At 52.6% G+C, this 14,034-nt stretch overlaps 1 protein-coding gene and 1 long non-coding RNA gene across 16 annotated transcripts in view; one reads left to right on the top strand and one right to left on the bottom strand.

The window, feature by feature from the left end:
- Positions 1-14,034, bottom strand: part of ASB2 (ankyrin repeat and SOCS box containing 2) — a 51,462-nt gene that overhangs the window by 19,104 nt on the left and 18,324 nt on the right. For 6 of the 13 annotated variants that reach the window (XM_063643972.1, XM_063643973.1, XM_063643974.1 and 3 more), the window contains 4 exons: positions 11,331-11,609; positions 3,531-3,635; positions 1,084-1,250; positions 100-255 (listed from right to left, as the gene is read on the bottom strand). In XM_063643972.1, coding sequence (XP_063500042.1) covers positions 100-255; positions 1,084-1,250; positions 3,531-3,635; positions 11,331-11,536 — 634 coding nt within the window. In that variant the 5' untranslated portion in view covers positions 11,537-11,609. Of the gene's footprint in view, positions 1-99; positions 256-1,083; positions 1,251-1,874; positions 2,118-2,193; positions 2,772-3,530; positions 3,636-3,745; positions 3,854-3,930; positions 3,989-11,330; positions 11,610-12,255; positions 12,627-14,034 lie in introns of those variants that run through there. The other 7 variants (XM_063643976.1, XM_063643970.1, XM_063643977.1 and 4 more) reach the window with 7 other exon arrangements.
- LOC134737287 (uncharacterized) overlaps positions 201-14,034 on the top strand; it is a 28,103-nt gene continuing 14,269 nt past the window's right edge. Inside the window, exon 1 of one of the 3 annotated variants that reach the window (XR_010122015.1) lies at positions 201-343. This is a non-coding gene — a long non-coding RNA (uncharacterized lncRNA). Of the gene's footprint in view, positions 344-2,130; positions 2,301-14,034 lie in introns of those variants that run through there. The other 2 variants (XR_010122014.1, XR_010122016.1) reach the window with 2 other exon arrangements.

Raw genomic sequence — 14,034 nt, 5'->3', positions numbered from 1 at the left:
CACGTTGGGGTTATGCACTTATGGGAGCAACATGCCCTGTTGCCCACCCAGCTTCTGGATTCTTCCTCAGGAACACTCACTCCGGGGCGGGGACCTCACCTTTGTAGAGCGGTGTCTCTCGGGATTTGTTGGAGATGTCCGGCTCCGCCCCTGCTTGGAGCAGTGACAGGAGACAGTCCAGGTGGCCCCTGCACGTTGCCAAGTAAACGGCTGTTTCCTCCTGCAGGGTGCGCTGGTCGATGGTCCCTGGGTACGCTGGGGAGGGCCCACCGGGAAATTCATGTAGGAGGAAGATACTCGGCCCCACGACACAGAGGCTTTCCCGATTGCCTCCCAGAACAAGGTATGACATCCTCTGAAATTTACCAACTACAGACTGCATTCATCTGGCCCTTTCACAAGGCCATTTTAGCTTCCTAGTCGTACAAGTCCAAGCTCAGATGCCACATCCTCTGAGAAGCCTTCCCTAACGGAGCCCCTCCCTCTTCAAATACTCTTGTCCTTCCATGGAAATCACACCAGCCATTGCTGGAAACCCACTGTTATGTGCTGTGGTTTCTTGGAGTGTGGGGGGCCGTGTGGGGGGCCTTGTGGGGTCTGTGCTGCTTCAGGGCAGAGGTGACACCTGCCTGCAGGAGTTGCCCTTCTGAACCTGGCTCAGTAGGAAGACAGGGCCCAGAGAGGAGGCATGGATGTCCCGCAGCCCCACAGCAGGTGGGGGACAGCCTTGGCCGGGCACAGGCACAGCTGCAGTATTTTTCACACCAAATCAGCCCCTGGGACATTCTGGAACAAGTTGGCAGCGGCTCTTCTAAAAGTCAGCCCTCCCTCATTCCTTTTCTAGGAATTAGGCTTTCCTGTCCTTGGAGGCCTGGAGAGGTGGCAGCAGGGGGTGTCTGTCGGGGGATGGGGACAACTCATTTCCCCTCTCCTAACTCCGTGACTAACCGACAAACGAAGGTGACAGCCTTGCCTGCCCTTCTTACCAAGATGGTTGTGGGCAAAGCACATGAAGCCCCAGGAGCGGCAGCCCTTCCCCCAGTCCCTTTCCCACCTCTTGCCACTGTCAGAGCCGACCCTCACCTCGCTGCAGGACCTTCAGGCAGCCCAGCTGGCCATAGTATGCGGCCTCGTGCAGCGGCAGCCAGCCCTCCTTGTTGGGCTCTGCGAGATTCTTCCCTTCCTTGATCATGGTCTTCAAGGCCTCTTCATCGCCATCCTTGATGGCCTTTATCAAGGGGTCCACAGGCCTGTGAGAGCAAGGAGTGGGTCAGTCCTCAAGGTCAGATCAAGGCCAGGCCAGGGGGCCTCTCTCCCAGGGAGTGCTGGCAGTGGGGTCATTCCGTCCTCGTCCCTGCTGGTTCTAGGATGAGCACTCAGCCCCCTGCAGCCCAGTGGCTGCAAGAGGATTGGGGGACCCCTCCATCCCTGTGGCTTTCCATGGCTGCCGTGAATGTTATACCAAGACCAATTCTACCAAGAGGATTCAGGCACACAATGCCAGCCTCCTAGGGGGTGGCTAACCACCAACATGTGAGGCACTTGTGATAATTAAATGCTTTCCCTGAGTATAGCACTCTAGCGTTTACCAGGCACGCCCACCTCGGGGGCCCCTCTTAGCCCTGAGCATCTTTCTGGGGTCTTCCAACTCCTCTCCTTGCCCCATTGCTTATTCCTATTCCCAGTACATCCAGCTGCAGAACAAAATATGTACTGCAAGGATTAATAAATTCGAAGCCTTCACAATTTGAAACATCTGAATGTCAAAAAGATTTGAGGGCTAAAGTGAAGCTTTTCCTTGCTTGGCTTGTTAAAAGTCCCTTTGTTCATTCGTTGCTTCCTTCCTTTCTTCATTCATTCACTGAGCTCCCTACCCCATCCTTGGAGAGTCCCTGAGAACCACGATGGCTATGGCTGTCAGATCCACTTTTGGGGAGGGTTCTGCATCAATAGTCCCATTTCCCAGATGGAGAAGGTGAGGCTGGAGGCAGGCCTCATTCCCAGGACACCCACGCCATGTTGGGCTAGGATGGGCTCTGGAGGGTCTCTGCCACCAGCCCTGGCACTCTCCCAGCCACTTCCTCCAGCGTGAGCAGCACTTCCGCCTGACTCTCAGGCTGTCTGGTTATTAATAGCATCAGAGCACAGATGCCGGTGAAGCAACAGACCCAGCAAGGACGATGGGAAACTGACCAGATAAGTCCTGAAGTCCCCATTAGCACCGTCACTGCCACCTTGACGAGTTCCACTTAGGAGCAGCCAGAGCAGCCCCTGCCAGCATCAGGAAAAGCCCAGTGGGGGTATGTGTCCCCCTTTTCCTGGAGTGTCTCCAAAGGGACCCCAGCTGAAGTGGAAGAGAGGAGGGCTGGCTTTTCTCGTGGCCTTGGTGAGCAGGGCGCGGTGCAGTGTCATGAGAACACTTTCAGGACCTGCCGCCCAGCTTGGGTCTCTTCAGCTGTGATGCAAGGACCCTGGAGCTCTTAGCCCACACATTCACAGCTTCGCCGTGACCTCAGACAAAGTCCCCGCCCTGTGGGTGGGGGAGGGTGCTGGGGGTGTCAGGCCATCAGAGTAGTAAGCTGGACGGGACCCTAGAGGTCACGTTGCCCTCTCCAGCCGTGTCCTGCAGAGAAGGGAGACGCAGAGGGGACAGCGACTCACAGGCAATCATGCAGGAGGTGGCAGTAGCTGAGACCAGCACTGGGTCTCCCTTTTCCAGATTGTCAACCACTCCACACACCCACCACACCAAGGAAGTGGAGGGCGGCAGCATTTGAAAAAGGCTGGGAAGGAGAAAGAAATATTGGCCAATTGCCTCCTCCCTTCTCTACAACGTAACTGAGTGAGGAAATGCAGTTCCAGTGATAGGTCCCTCTTTTGCTTTTGGCTGCTTCCGGGGTCACTATTCCAGGGGTGCAGGGAGGGGAGGGAGGCAGAATTATTTTCTAAGGAACCCATTAGCCCTGCCCCCTGGTGCCAGGCAAGCAGAACCCCTGCAGCTTAGATTACTTCTGGATTTTAGCACCTGGCACTTCACAAATAAGGGCAACAAAACAAAACAAAGGCTGTGGGTGTGGGCATTTTGGACGTACCCAGAGTGATGGCATGGGAGAAAGTGAGACTGAGACAAACAGAAGGGTGCAGCCAACTCATCAAGTTCAACTCCGAGCTCTCCTGGGCCTCTGGGGTTCTAAGGCCAGCTCCCCAATTTCCCTCGTGCTGGGTCCCCAGTTTCAGAGCCCCCATGGGGCTCCTCCAGCACTCGGGTCTCATGCTGGAGGCATCTGAGGGGGGATCACCAGCATGCCTGGCTGGCAGTTCCTTGAGGACTGAAGTCTGTGGCCACCAAGCCCAGCTCAGCAGGAGCAGTGGGGCCGCAGGGGGACACCCCTAGAAGGAGCTGGCCTGGCAGGTGCCTCCATAGTGCCCTCTGCCCTCCTGGGGGCTGTGGGCCTGCTTCCCACCCTCCCTGCCATCCCAGTTAGGGGAGTGAACTTGGATGGTCCTGGGGCCAGACAGGAGTCACTTACGCCAGCTGGGAGGTCTTGAACAAGCTGCTGCTGTATTTCTGCATGACCCCTTGGAACAAGCCCACTGGGGCCCGGGCCGGCGAGCTCTCAGGAGGTGCGGTGGACCTGGAGGGTGCAGAGCAGGAATGAAAGAGGGAAAAGTACTCTGCATAGGAGAAGCGGGTCATGGCTTCAGGCAGGAACGAGGATGGAGGGAGAGCCAGGGAGAGACTGACTGACAGACAGACACAGGGCTCTGAACCAAAGCAGATGGCCGGGTCCTCTCTGTGTGCTGGACACAGCTGCTGTGTCTCCGGATTATTTTTGGCCCTTGGAGGAAGCCCTGGGAGATTTAAATGACCATATAAGACAACAATGAGGTTAACCTCACCCCACCCCCCAGTCCCCCTCCCCAGCCAACCATGAGAGAGGCAGATAGGAAGCAAGGTGACATTCTTCAGGCAGGAGGATGTGAGCCGTGGTCAGCAGGTTGGCAGGTCCCAGGATGAAAGGGGCTCAGGCTCACCGCTGGCCAGGCAGATCCCTGCAGGGCTGGATGGGAGATTCATGGCAAAGCAGAGGATAGGGGAGCAAAGCTGAGAAGCCAAGCTGTGCCTGTGCCCCCCACGCCCACCTGCCAGCTCCTCATTAGGGGATCTTGTCCCAGAGGTAGGAGCAGACACTATAGTAACCTCTATAGCATTATTATAGGATGCATGAGGAAGGGCATCGGAACCAGGGCTGCAGTCAGACAGACACAGGTTCACATCTGGGCTCTGGCACTCCTTGGCTGTGTGACGTGAGACTGGTTGACCCTTTCTGTGCCTTAGTCCTCCCTCCTGCAAGGTGGCATGAAAACAGCCTGTGTTCGAGGGCCGGGGAGGCCTGAGTAAGTGAGTGGTGTGAGGAGCTTAGTGGAGTGCGAGGCACAGAGGGTGTTCCACATGTGCTAACTATTCATTGTATCATCATTTTGCCTCTCTAGGCCTCAGTTTTCCCACCCCACCAGGCTCTTGTGAGGGTGGAAGAGCCGGAAGGAGGTGGGATGGCCGCTCCACAAATCTGAGTTGGCCTGGGGTTGTCGTGAGAACAGGGAATGTGGCCCCTACTGACACCACCCCCAGTAGGTCAGGCCTGGCGCTCTCGATACCCCAGTGGCCCTGGCCTTTCACCACACTCTTCTAGGGGGGATTAGGGAGGACTCTGCTACCAGTGACTCACACCCTGTGGGGCATGGAGTAATTATGACCCTGAGAAGCACCCACACTCTTTCTGGCCAGGCCAGAGCCTACAGATTCTGTGGGTACACCCCGGCAAGGCCAGGGCCTGGTAGAGAGGAGCAAGGGTAGCAGGAGGAGGGGAACCTGCTCACTCCTCTGCTTCACCCTCTCAGGGCTGGCTGCAGGCCTGGCTGCCTTCCTCATCCTCGCCGCTGTCCCTCCCTCCCAACTTCCTTCTCCCATCCCCTGCTCCTGGCCTTCTACTGACCCGCACTGGGGTGGGCAGGACACCACCTGCATGTGTCCTCATTTATCCGCATCCATCAACCGTAGATGGGAGTGGCTTTTACAGATGAGGACACGGAGGCTGTGACAGGGGATGTAACTGTGCAGGGTCACCTGCAGCGGGACAGCAAGTGGAGCAGAGGTTTAGACTGCCACTGTCTGCCCAGCTCCTGATGCCACCCTGTCCTCTGAAGGCCTGGCCTCTTCCTGCCTTTTCATCCTTTCTCCAGCTCTCCGACCTCCACACTGACTGTCCCTGCCACTTTGAACAAACCCCATCCCCTCTCTGTGCCTCAGTTTCCTTATCTGCAAAATGGAGAAGTGGGACCAGGACCAGACTGGGGATGTCCTCACTGCTTCTGTAGCTGTGGAGACACAGTGTCCCACAGATCCCAGAGCCAGGGCCCCTCTTCAGCCCTAACAGCTGCTGGGTTCAGTGTCCTCTGCATTAGTGCCTGGTCCTGAGAAGAAGAGACAGCCGGGAAGGTGGAGGCAGCCTGGGGCCAGGCTCACCTCAGCTGTCTCCAGCCCTGTCGTCTTGATGAGGCCCTGAGCTTCCACCTCCCAGGATCCTCAGGTCACGGCCACCCTCATGCTTAGTGCATGTGTGGCCTCCAATTACCTGCCATTGTTAGAATGTTTTTAGCAGGATGATAAAGCATTGGGACAAAGCCCACTGCACCATCCTAAATGAGGACCCGTCTCTGCATAGTAATAGCAGCAGTAATGGTGGCCGGGATGTTGAGGTTGATGGAGGTAGAGGGAGATGGTGATGATGACAGTTTCTAACAACTGTGCAGGGCAAATGTTCACAAAGGCATGCCGAGCCTCTCCTCATTTCCATTCTCCTGCCACCACTGATGGAAGCAGCGGGTGTGCTGTTCCCATTTTGCAGATGAGGAAACCGACAGACTGAGTTCCATTCAACAAAGATTTCGTAGCTCTGGCTCGGTCCCAGAGCCACTCTGGGTGGCGAAGCAGCTCATTAAGATATATCTTTTTGTGGATCCTGAGGATGTTTGGAAGCCAGCAGGGAGGGAGACAAGGCCACACATAGCCACAGGGTCACAGAGGATGGGCTGAGATCGGGGCAGAAGGGCTCATTCTGGGAGCACTGAGATCAGGGTGCGTCCACTGGCTTTGGGGCCGGCGACTGGGCAAGGCGACCGCTCAGAGTTACTGAGTCGTGAGTCTCAGGGCTGGCTGGGGAGCCAGGGCCCCTGGCTGGGTTTCATGCTCTTGCCGATCAAGGCTGGAGGCCCCATTTCCCCTCGGGCCCCAAGCAGGGAAATTCCCAACAGAGCAAACCTCCTGGGCTGAGTCATCAGAGGCGAGAAGAGCCTGGCCTCGACAGGATGTGGGTGTAGGTCATGCCCTGGAAGAGCCCCAGGTAGGGCCTCTGTCTTTTGTGTGTCACTGGGCAGGTTCTGGGGTGGAGAGTGTGTCACCGTCACCTGACCCTGGAGTCCAGCTTGTCATGAATTCAGGCACGGTCAGGCTCAGTGAAGGCAGAGAATGGGCTGGGAGGACAGTGCTCCTAGTCGCTCGGTGAGTCAATGGATAGCTGCTCTGTCTGAGTTAGTAAGAAGCCCAGGTCAGCCCCAGGGAGGCAGTGATTGGGCTGGGCCTGGCTGAATGCAGGGGGCAAGTAGGCACCTTAATAGAGGAGGGAGCTAACAAAATCAAGATTCCACCCCATGCCCACCACCATGCCACGAGTCCACCCCACGCCCGCCACTGTGCCATGAGTCTACCCCACCCCCACCCCATGCCACAAGTCCACCCCACGCCCGCCACTGTGCCATGAGTCTACCCCACGCCCACCCCATGCCACAAGTCCACCCCACGCCCGCCACTGTGCCATGAGAGTCCACCCCATGCCTGCCATTGTGCCAGGCCCTCTGTTCTCTCACCAGAGCCTCACAGCAACCTACATCAGCCGAGATATCAAGAACATGATGCCCAGCACACAGTAGGTGCTTGATAAATTTAAGTAAATAAAACAAAACAAACAAAAGTCTTTGAAGGATTAAAACCCCATATGGCAATCTTGGTATTGTGTGTTTGTGGACCAAGATCTCATACTCCTGGAGAGCCTGTCCCCTGCCCTCTTGGGTAGAGAGAAGAGCTCATAGCATGTAACTAACCCCCACCCTGGTTCCTGCACAGTCTCTGGAATCGGCCTCCCACCCATGAGGTTTCTGTTTTTCCCTCACCCACCAGCCAGTCCATCCTTTCTGGGGTGACCAGAGAAGAATCACATGTGGAGGAGAACATGAATGCCAAGCTGCTGTGACTCTGCCTTCCCGTCCATAGCTGACTCATTGAGCACTTGTTATAACAGGCACATTGCACCAAGCATCTCATTTAATTCCCCAGTCCACTTGGTGAAGGAGATGTAATTGGCTTCCTTTGCAAATGAGAGAACTGAGGCTCAAAGAGGCTTGCTTCCTCTAGTCTGCTTGATGAACTCCTATTCATCCTGCAAAGCCTACTTCCTTGACTAAGTGAATTGACCTTTTCTAGTGTCCCTCTGTAACTGAGCAAGCTGTGCTCTCCCTGCTGTGTCATCAGGTAGTTCTGGGCCTTCACCCTCATTAGACTGTGATCTTAGGGAGAGCAGGGCCCAGCCCTGATTCACAACCTGGCATATCGTAAGTGCACAGTAAGTGTGGGTCGCTTGATTTGACTTGTTTGAAGCTGTGCACACAACAGCCTCAGCCAGTTCCTGCTTCATGTTTTGCTCCTTTGTCTTCTCGGAAATGTATCTTAAATAAAATGCAGTTTAAAGATTATGAAGACCCAGCCTCCTGGACTCACTCTGGCTGGTCCATTCATGGAAACCTTGGGCTCTGCACTTCATGGGTTCATGGACCCCACTTCTCCATGGAACAGGAAGCTAGGTCTGTCTCTTTGGAGTCCCTTAGGGGACCAAAGCTTGGCAAATGATCCTCATTTGATCCTCATCAAATTCTGTCCCTTACACTGAGGTGGGACAGAAGCAAATTGGGAAATGGTTTTCAACAGAATTCTGTTTTCTTTGGGATACTGATCTTTCATTTCTAAGATCCCGAAGACTCAGTGGACTCCATTTTGGTCACAATATAATAATGATCAATTACATTGCTAGAGCTTTTTATTGGTATCAAACGTATTTATTTGTTTAAAAACATGTATTAGGTAGCCACAATGATCCAGGCTCTAAGCTGGGCACTGGAGATAAAAATAAATAAATAAATAAACAATATCAGCTCAGCTCTCTGTCCCCAAGGAGGTCACAGTCTAGTTGGGAACACTCTCAGGAAGGCGTCCCAGGAAGACCCAAGAGGCTTGTCTGTGAAGCAGAGGCTGTCGTGAGGTTGGTGCTGGAGCACTCAGACAGGGCCAGGGAGGTCAATACGAGCTGCAAGATGTGGGAAGGCTCCAACACCCACCTCATCTTACTTGCTTTTCATAGGAATACTGCAAGGGGAGCACAGCACGTTTTTGTTGTTGCTGTTATAAAGATGAGGCCACTGGGGCTCAGATAGGGTTAGCAACCCACCTAAGGTTGCACAGCCAGTAAGTGTAGAGGAAGAATTTGAATCTCTAGACCTACTTCTCTTTCCACTCTGCTGCCTTTTCATCTATTCATTTATTCCCCCATTCACTCATTCACAGATAGCCATGTGGTGCCTGCCATAGGTCAGACACAGAGCTTCACTGGAAGCATAGGTTAATGGCAGAAGCAGACAAATAAATAAGAATTGCAAGTCAAGGTCAAGGCCACAAAGGAAACAGCCATGAGAACAAGTAAGAGGTGAAAAACCAGTTGGCCTGGGAGAGTGGTCAGGGCAGGACTGGCTGAGGAGGTGATGCTTAATCTCAGACCTGAAGATGAGAAGAAGCTGCCATGTGGATTGCCTGGGGACAAGGGTGACATCCTATTGCTAAACTTGCTGTGGATTTATTTGGACAGATAAAAGTGAACAAGGACTGTCTTGGGTCCTGCACCCACTGTAATGCGTGTCTGGGTGTGAGGGCACAAGTGCATGTGTGCCGTGTGAATTTGGGGACCCTGGGCCTCTGTGAGTGGGAGACAGACGTAATGAGGTCAAAACCTCACCTCAAGGTGGGGTAGTGGAAGGAAACAGAGGCCTTCACAGCATCGGCAGAGCCTGGTGAAGTGTCTGAACTTCAGAGCGGGACAGACTTTGGTTCCATGCCTGGCCCTGCTGTGGGCATGTTTTGTCATCTATAAAATGGGCACAGAAGCATCCACTTTGGGTGGCTTTTGTAAACATTAAGTGAATTAATGTGTGGCAGGCACATGGGAGGTGCTCAATTTGCATTTGGGGGGAGGAGAATTGCATTAAACATTCTATCTAAGGGCATTTTCTTCCCAGCAGGGCCCAAGCCCAGCCTCCTTCCAGAAGCGCAGAACCGAACCTAGGAGGTTTCAGGTCACTCCTAGAGTAAGAAGATGCAGGTTGACCCTCCTCTGCTATATTGCTTGTGGGGCTGGACCTCAGATGAGGGCTGCTTGACCTGGGGGAAATGGTCTCAGTTCTCCAGGAGAGCTTTTTCCGCAGGAAGCTGAATAAATGTTCATGGTCCACTGTGGGCCTCCATTTCCTTACCCACCAGATGAAGGCACAGTCAGGGTCTGGAGGCCGAGGGCCCATTTCGTTCTAACGTTTCCAAGCATCCCTGGGACTCCTGAGGGGGCTCCTATGGTGGGGAGAAGGCTGCAGACACCTGGGGGGACGTGCTGGCTTCATGCAGCAGGCCCTGTCTTCAGAGGAAGGATGCCCTATCTCTATCTGACCCCCTCCTGAGAAAGAGGAACTTGTGGCCTGTCTTCCGCTGAACCAGCCAGAACAGGAACCAGGGCCACCTTGAGCATGAGCCAAGATGAACCCAGTCCTTGGCTTCAGGTTTCTGTTTTTCAGATTGGGTTTCAGAATGGAACGTCCTCGGGGGCAGCTTAGTAACCTGGAGTCTTCGTACTCTTTCCAGCTGCCCAAAGTAGCTGCCTGCCTTCCCCTTTAAAAGGGGCTCCTCAGCTCTGGGCCTCTGCCCTGCCAGCCTGACAGAGATGGTCCAGCCTCGGCAAGGGCAAAGTCACTTAGCGGACAGGGCTGAGATGCGCCATCACCCACCTTCATCCCCTGTCAACTGTGACTGCACATCGGAAAAAGTCTGTTTATTGTTGTTGTTTGAGAAGGAAGCTGAGGTTTTGAGAGGTTAAGCGACTTGCCTGAGGTCACGCAGGGAGCCAGCTGGCTGCTGTACACAATGAGATTTGTGGCCCATGCCTCAAAGTAACACCAACACAATTGTCACAGCAATTCCCATGCCCTGCCATTCATGCCCAAACACCCTTGACCTTGGCTGGGGGCGGGGGTGAGAAGCAAAAGCAATTTTATGGCTTATATAGGTCTTTTCCAAATGCATTCTAAGATCGATCACCACTCTGCTTAATCACCTCTCCAGCTCCCACCTCCTACAAAGAAGGTGTCTTCTAAATCTGCACCATCTGATAAGGTAGTCACTGGCCACATGTGGCTAGGGAGTGCTTGAAACATGGCTGGTCTGAATCAAGATGCACTGTGAGTGTAAAATACACACTGGATTTCAAAGACTTGATGGGCAAAAAGAAATGGTAACAATCCCATTCATAATTTTATATTGACAGAAATATAAATCTATTGGTGGAAATGGTGATATTTCAGATGTGAGCTATCAATGAAAATTAATTTCACCTGTTTCTCTTTACTTTTTTGGCTGTTGGAACCTTTAAAATTGCATCCGTGCGTTGCAGTTGTGGCTGGTGTCATATTTGGATGGCGCTGCTTTAGAAAGTCTGTGACTGAGAGGATGAAGTGGGGCTGAGAGTGGGGAGCTAGAAGAAGGAGACGGGATGGCCCTGCTGGGCAGATATCCCTTGTTCACCAGACTTGTTTTTCAAGGGAGGCTGCATTGTAAGATAGGGAGCCAGGCAGCTCCGATCTCTGCAGCATTATCTACTGGCTATGTGACCTCGGGCCTCTTTTTCAGCCCTGAGCTTCGGCTTCATTTTTAAATGGGTCTGTAACCCAGAGCCCGCTGAGAGGGTCCTTAAGCGGATGAAAGGAGGCAGAGTGTGTATAGCACCCACGGCAGTACCTGGCACAGCCAGAGCTCAGTAAGTTCAGATAACAAATGTAAATGGGAAAGGTGTGAAAGGCAACCTAGAGACCAAGATACCTTGGTTTAGGATTAACGACATTAGGGATCTACAGTCTGTGGATGTCCTGGATGGCCCCACTTCCCTCATCAGCCTCGCCTTGCTCACCTGGTCCATGGGTAGAAATGGGCCGGTTGGCGGTTGGTACATGCAGACGCGGTGGCCTCAGCAGTGGTTGGGCCCCTTGTCTTGTCCGCTAGGCTCTGCTCGATGGCCATCTGCACCAGTTCATCCTCACTCAGGCTGCTGTACAGGCTGTACTCCTCCTGCCCAATGGTACACTGGCTGCCCCGAGTGCTGATCTGCGTTGCCATCCTCCTCCACCTCTCACCCTGGCCTCCAGAACAGACACCCAGTGGGGAGGAGGGAACAGCAAATCAGAAAACCCTGTGAGGAAACCAAAACCATCCTGGTCATGAACAGTTTTGCAGCATAGCTATGTTTACCCTCAGGGAAGGGTGTGCATTTCACTGACAATAACACATTCATTCTAAATTCATTCATAGGTCACATGACCCACCTAACCACCTGTCCATCTATATATCCATCCATCTATCCACTCATCTATTCATTTACCCACCAGCCCGTCTCACCATCCATCCATTTATTCATCCTCCCATACATCCATCTACCCACCGATCTATATATTATCTACCTTCCCATCCATCCATCCCTCTATACATATATTCAACTATCCAACCACCCACTCAACCGCCCTCCATCTATCCTCCTATCCATCCATCTGTCTACTCATCTGACCATTTATCTGTCTATTCTCTCATCACTACTCATCATTCATCTATCCATTTATCTTTCTGTCCATCCAACCATCCATCCAACTGTCCTCCCATCCCTCCATTATGCTATCTGTCCACCCAGCCATCCATTTATTCATGCATCATCACATCCACCCACCATACATCCATCTATCCAATCATCCACTCATCCATTGTTTATTTTTCCATTCCAGATAACCTATCTATCCCTGTATTTATGTATACATTAACTAAAAGATCACTTGTTGAGCACCCACTCTGTGTCAGGCACTCTTCTAAGCACTGAGGATACAACGATGACTCCAACAGACAAAAATCCTTGCCCTCATGGAGCTTACACAGGATTGCATACCAGTTACCAAGAGCATAGATCCTGGCATTTCTCCATTTCTTTGCACTGTGACAGGCCTGAGAATACCAGAGATGAATCAGACACAGACCCATTACTTGAAATCACATGATCTAGTTAAAATCAGTCATTAAAATAACGTCCCGTGTTAGTTCCAGTGACTCTTTTCTTAAAAATGCCTCAAAGAGTAATAGACTCCAGTTGGGTGCCAATGCTTTAAGAATATGAAGTGGAATCAGCTAAGCTTGACTTTCATTCTGGCTGGCTGACTCACACTGTGTGGGTCAATGGTTCTTGGTCCTGGCTGAACATTGAATCACATGGCCCTCTAAAAAATACCCCGAATACCAGTGCATTACTTTGATTTGTTCAGCAAATATTCACTCCCTTTCCCTAAAGGCAGATCTTTCCCCACCCTTCCCTGTTGATATGGGTCTCAATATGCATGACTTGCCCTGGCCTGTGAGTGCTGATGGACATGCGTCAAGGAGATGCATGACAAGTATGTACACTGGGGTTTGCCCTTGCTCTTCTGTCATCACCAAGAGAAGAGCTTCCCACTGGAGCTTGCTGCCCCTCAGCCTAGGCCCCAGAGAGAACCCACCTGGTCACCTGAGCCCAACCTCCTCAGATGAGCCTTCTCCTTCTTCAAGGCCCAGGGCAAGGTGCCCCTCTTCTGGGAAGCCTACCCAGATCCTTCTGGGAAGAAGAAGTTCACCTGAGCTGTGGTCAGTAGTTCATGGGTGGACTTGACCCTGGATCCTCTTTCCAAGGCCAGCACCTTATGTGAGGAGGTCAAAGTTCACTGCATGGCTGGCCAAACAGCTCCATTTTCATACGGTGTGGCAGATCCTGTGGATGGTCCCTTCAACAGCCATTTCCCCTATCTTTCCTGATAGCAGAACCTGGCTTTGTCTAGGCAACAGGGCGCCCTGTCCCATGGATGAGTCCTGACTGCTTCAAGCCAGGTGGGACAATCTCACTGCCTCAGCCGGTGACAAGTCCACGGGTGGGACTGTAGCCTAGTTTTATCCAAAGAGTTATAACAGAAAATCTGCTGGGGTGCTCCTATGGAAGACTTTCCTTTCTACTAAAAGAGAGAGTAGTGAACAAAATGACTCCTTTCCCCAACCTCTGCTTAGTGCTTGGAGGACTTGATGCTTGGAGTGGCAGCAGCCATCTTGTGACCACGAGGGGGACAGTGAATGACAGGTTGATACAATGGGTTTGGCATAATGAATAATAGTTTTTCTGGGTCCTTCATTATGTTGCAAAACTGCTGAACCAATGAGGGGTCCGCCCACCCTAGCCTGCTTGTTAGGTACTGAAGATCCTTGTGGTTTAGCCAATGTTATTTGGGTTTTCTCTTATAGGCAGTCAAAATCATCTTAACAGATGGCTCTCAGGCCTGGCTGAGAGTCTTGAAAACATATCAAGGACCTGGTTCGGCCCCGGATCAATGAACTCAAAGCCTCAGGTCTGGGTCCCAGGGAGTGCAATGCTAGAGGCTTCTCTGGTGATGTTAGTGTGTGGCCAGGGTTGAGAACCACTGCTCAATGAGATTAATATGTCAGGTGGCCAGTCTGTGGTCCACACTAGGGGAGGGGAATGGTCATGACCTCACAATCATTTTATGCCTGATGCTTGGAGTGCTGTTATTTACAGCAGTAGCGGCAGTTTTACTTAT

The sequence above is a fragment of the Symphalangus syndactylus genome, chromosome 8 (genome assembly GCF_028878055.3).
Source record: "Symphalangus syndactylus isolate Jambi chromosome 8, NHGRI_mSymSyn1-v2.1_pri, whole genome shotgun sequence".
In the NCBI taxonomy this organism is placed as follows: domain Eukaryota; kingdom Metazoa; phylum Chordata; class Mammalia; order Primates; family Hylobatidae; genus Symphalangus; species Symphalangus syndactylus.
This window is presented reverse-complemented; position numbering and strand designations above follow the sequence as displayed.